Here is a 4,409-nt window from a genome sequence, read left to right on the forward strand (position 1 = left end):
GTGTAAAAGGGATGTTTATGTACTAACTAATTTCCCCTCGAGAGACGACGGTGACACAGTTTGAATTTAACTGAAAGGAGGTCAAAGGTCAAAGACCTAATCGTAGTTTCTGGATTCACTTTGTGTCATTGATGTTAAAAGTCCCAAACACTCATCTGAGATAGAATAAACCATTATTACTCATTAAGAATGAGTGTGTGTGAGTCCGGTCCAAACACATGCTGGTTTTACTGGTTTATCTGGACACACACACTTTTCTAATAATAAAAATTAGACATAAAGGAAGTACAGGAAGAATGGAAAAAAAAAACACACACACACACACACACACGCACTGCAGCGTCTGGGTCTACTGAGTCACAAGAATGACACACACACACACACACACACACACACACATATTGTCTATCTTCAGCAGTCTCATCATGGACGTCCAGCTCGTCTGCAGCACTTTGAGTCTGTTGTTACCTGTTCTAGCAGGTGAGCTGACACACACACACACACACACACACACACACACTGTTACTTGAGTAAGGTTTTGAATGCAGGACTTTATTCGTGCTTTCCGTGCAGTAAAGCGTCTGAATACTTTTCCCCCACTGAGAATGTGGAGAGGAAGGAATGAAGGGATCTCCGTGTGTTGGAGGAGAAGTCAGAAGGTTCTGTCTGTTTCTGATGTTTTTCTATCTTTACTTAGACCGTGGAATTTCAGTTTGAGAGCGTGACGTGTCAATATCACGATCACATTTTGTCATGCTTTGAAACCCTGCACACGCAGCACACAGGACAGATTACTGTGCTCTGGAGCGTCAGCCATCACCCTCACACTCTGCTTCTGTCGCCTCGATGAACATCACCGTCTCTTAATGAAAACAGAAAGCCTGCAGAGTTTCCCTTTCGAGTCTTGCTTATAAGGTCTTCTCTGTCTCTCCCCCGCCCTCCTGGCAGCTCTGGGCTCTGGGGACGATGGCTGGTCCATGAACGTGCAGTCAGAGGTTCGAGCCATCGAGGGCTACCCGGTGGTGCTGCCCTGCACCTTCAGCCACCCGCAGCACTCCCAGCATTCCTCGCTGCAGGTGCTCTGGCGTCTGGGCCACGGACAGAGCGCCACCATCCTGTACCGCTGCACCACCCGCTCCGGGACTACCACCTGCGAGCCCGGGCCCCAGCAGGACCAGCGCTACCGGCTGGAGGGGAACCCCAGGGAGCACGACCTGTCTCTGCGGATCAACAGCGCCACCCTGCAGGACAGCGGACGCTACTACTGCAGAGTGGAGGTTCTGGGACGAGAACATTTCAGCTTCGAGGACAAGATGGGGACCAAACTCAGAGTGGAAAGTACGCTTAAACAGTCTGAATGAGTAGAACTACTTTTACACAGAAACACAAGTTTTTCTTTCTTTACAAACCACACATGGTTTTACAGGCACGCTCAAACACAGGACAAATACAGGAAAAATACAGGACAAATAGAGGAAAAATACAGGACAAATAAAGGACAAATACAGGACAAATAAAGGACAAATACAGGACAAATAGAGGAAAAATACAGGACAAATACAGGACAAATACAGGGCAAATACAGGACAAATACAGGGAAAATACAGGACAAATAGAGGAAAAATACAGGACAAATACAGGGAAAATACAGGGAAAATACAGGACAAATACAGGACAAATAAAGGACAAATACAGGACAAATACAGGAAAAATACAGGACAAATAAAGGACAAATACAGGACAAATACAGGGCAAATACAGGACAAATACAGGGAAAATACAGGACAAATAGAGGAAAAATACAGGACAAATACAGGACAAATACAGGGCAAATACAGGACAAATACAGGGAAAATACAGGACAAATACAGGACAAATACAGGCAAAATACAGGGAAAATACAGGACAAATACAGGACAAATACAGGACAAATAAAGGACAAATACAGGACAAATACAGGACAAATACAGGGAAAATACAGGACAAATAGAGGAAAAATACAGGAAAAATACAGGACAAATACAGGACAAATACAGGACAAATAGAGGAAAAATACAGGACAAATACAGGGAAAATACAGGACAAATACAGGACAAATACAGGGAAAATACAGGACAAATACAGGACAAATACAGGACAAATAAAGGACAAATACAGGACAAATAAAGGACAAATAAAGGAAAAATAGAGGACAAATACAGGACAAATACAGGACAAATAAAGGACAAATACAGGACAAATACAGGACAAATAGAGGACAAATACAGGACAAATAAAGGACAAATACAGGACAAATAGAGGACAAATAGAGGACAAATACAGGACAAATACAGGACAAATAAAGGACAAATACAGGACAAATACAGGACAAATACAGGACAAATACAGGACTTTTATAAAACATTTTTCGTGGTAGCCGTTTCCCCCTTCTTCACACTTAGGGTCGGTCACTTAAATGCTGTAAAAATGTTGTTTACAGTGTTTCAGGTTTGCAAAACTTATAAACTTAAACTATAAACAGAATCTGACATATTTTGATCATTTCACTTCTTCCCAACTGATCCAACTACAAAAGCAACAGACAGAGAAAAGGCTAATCAGCATATATTTTAAGTTACTGGTGAAAAATATTGTAGGTGGGGCTGTGCTGTGCCATACTCATACAGTTTTTAACAACCATCCCACTACGACAGTTTTAAAAAGTAAACACAGGAAGCAAAATAGTGCATTTACACGGCTACATCCAGCTAGCCTTTCTGGTGTACCAGTTGCGAGAAAATCTTCTGGTGTAGGTTTTACCTTTTTCACTCGCTTGTTGGTAGATTTTAATATCTGGCTGATCCGGTCCAGTTTCTTTAATCCATAATTTTTCACTTAAACATTTCCTCTCGAACAGATTTACACGGAGGACCCTTTTATTGAGCGTACAATGTTGTTTGTGGTGTCAGGGTCCATCACTGTCATTTCCTTCACTCATAGACTGATCAGACTTCCACCACCGAGACTAACCGAATTTACCCGATTTCAGAATCGCCCTCCAGGGATTATTTTCTACGACGCTGATTGGCCAAATTCATGTTGATATGTGCGTATCTTGCCCCAGCAACAGTCCCTGATTGGTTACTCGTCTCTGCTTTAGGGGCGCTCAAAAAGGCGCCCCTAAAGCAGAGACGAGTAGCCTAACACTTGTTTCCCACATTTCCAATGAACATTAATTAATGTATATATTTTTTTGTATATATACATATATATATATTACATATTTAAATAAGTAATTTTGTTAATATTAGTTTTTAAAATAAAATAAATAAAAATAAAAACACACCCTCCACTAGGGAGGGCGGCGCCCTAACACCCTCTATTGGCCAGCCGCCACTGAACACATTTCATAACCCATAAGCTACTGTTAGACAACAACTTTTCCCATCATGTGATTTTATCAAATGGAAAGTTTGGTCAGGAATCGGTAAAATGCGAATGTTAGCTTGCTAATGTTAGCTCTTATGACTTAGCCTTAGCCATTTGAGCTTACACAATAATAATGGAAAACGGTGGCCCAAAGAGCTTAGTGATTCATTTACTAACTATCTGAGCAGTGAACACATTATTAGTTCTAGTTTGTATTTGGAAGCACGATTCATTTACTTTAAGAGTGTCACCACTAGAGAGCGACTGCAGTGTTTACTTGTGTTTCCTTCTTTGCAGCTCCTCCAAAGATCCTGTCTCTGTTGGTTGAGGGTTCGGAGCAGTCCGGGTACAGAGCGGTGTGTCGGGTCCAGGGCTCCCCGCTGCCGGACGTCCAGTGGCTCGGCCCGGACGACCTGCTGGAGGGCTCTGTGCTGGGCCCGCTGGCTCAGGGCTCCCAGGCTGTCTACCACACCGTCAGCCAGCTGAGGGACGTGGAGCCGGGCCAGCAGTACACCTGCAGCGCCTCCAACCCGCTGGGCAGAGACCAGGCCACTCTGTACGTCCTGCCCCCCAGACCCCCGCTGACTGTGGCCGGGGCCTCACCTCCTCTCCTGCTCCTGCTGTCCCTTTCTGTGGGTGCAAAGGTGCTCCTGCTGGTGGGGCTGGGGGTTTGGATGGTGCAGGGAGGAGCTCTGCAGGGAGTCAGCTGCTGGTGGAAATGACCTGCTCCCATCTGTCCTCCAAACTCTAAGTCTCTTATCCAGCCCTTGTAAACATGTAATAAATGTTTTTATCGCACTGTGAAGTAGGTTTAATAAGATATAATAAAGTCTCTCTCCATCTCAAATGTCACACACGTCTTTATAAGTTACAGATGTTTACAAATACAATAGGAAACACTTCAGATGAATTCTGACAGCTACGTTATATTATGTAATAAACTATTTTACCCACTTAAATGACCTGATTCTAATATTTATTTTCATGTTTATCAGAAATAA

At 43.3% G+C, this 4,409-nt stretch overlaps 1 protein-coding gene across 1 annotated transcript; it reads left to right on the forward strand.

Annotated features, from left to right (window-relative positions):
* The first annotated feature begins 365 nt into the window (after window positions 1–365).
* On the forward strand, window positions 366–4,130 carry LOC138584270 (sialic acid-binding Ig-like lectin 15). The gene is made up of 3 exons (XM_069656456.1): window positions 366–480; window positions 949–1,338; window positions 3,706–4,130. The coding sequence occupies exons 1-3, from the start codon at window positions 366–368 to the stop codon at window positions 4,128–4,130; spliced, it is 930 nt and encodes a 309-aa protein (XP_069512557.1).
* The last annotated feature ends 279 nt before the right edge of the window (window positions 4,131–4,409 follow it).

The sequence above is a fragment of the Semicossyphus pulcher genome, unplaced genomic scaffold, assembly GCF_022749685.1.
Source record: "Semicossyphus pulcher isolate SPU_LCO1_2020_fin unplaced genomic scaffold, fSemPul1.0.p SCAF_9, whole genome shotgun sequence".
In the NCBI taxonomy this organism is placed as follows: Eukaryota; Metazoa; Chordata; class Actinopteri; order Labriformes; family Labridae; genus Semicossyphus; species Semicossyphus pulcher.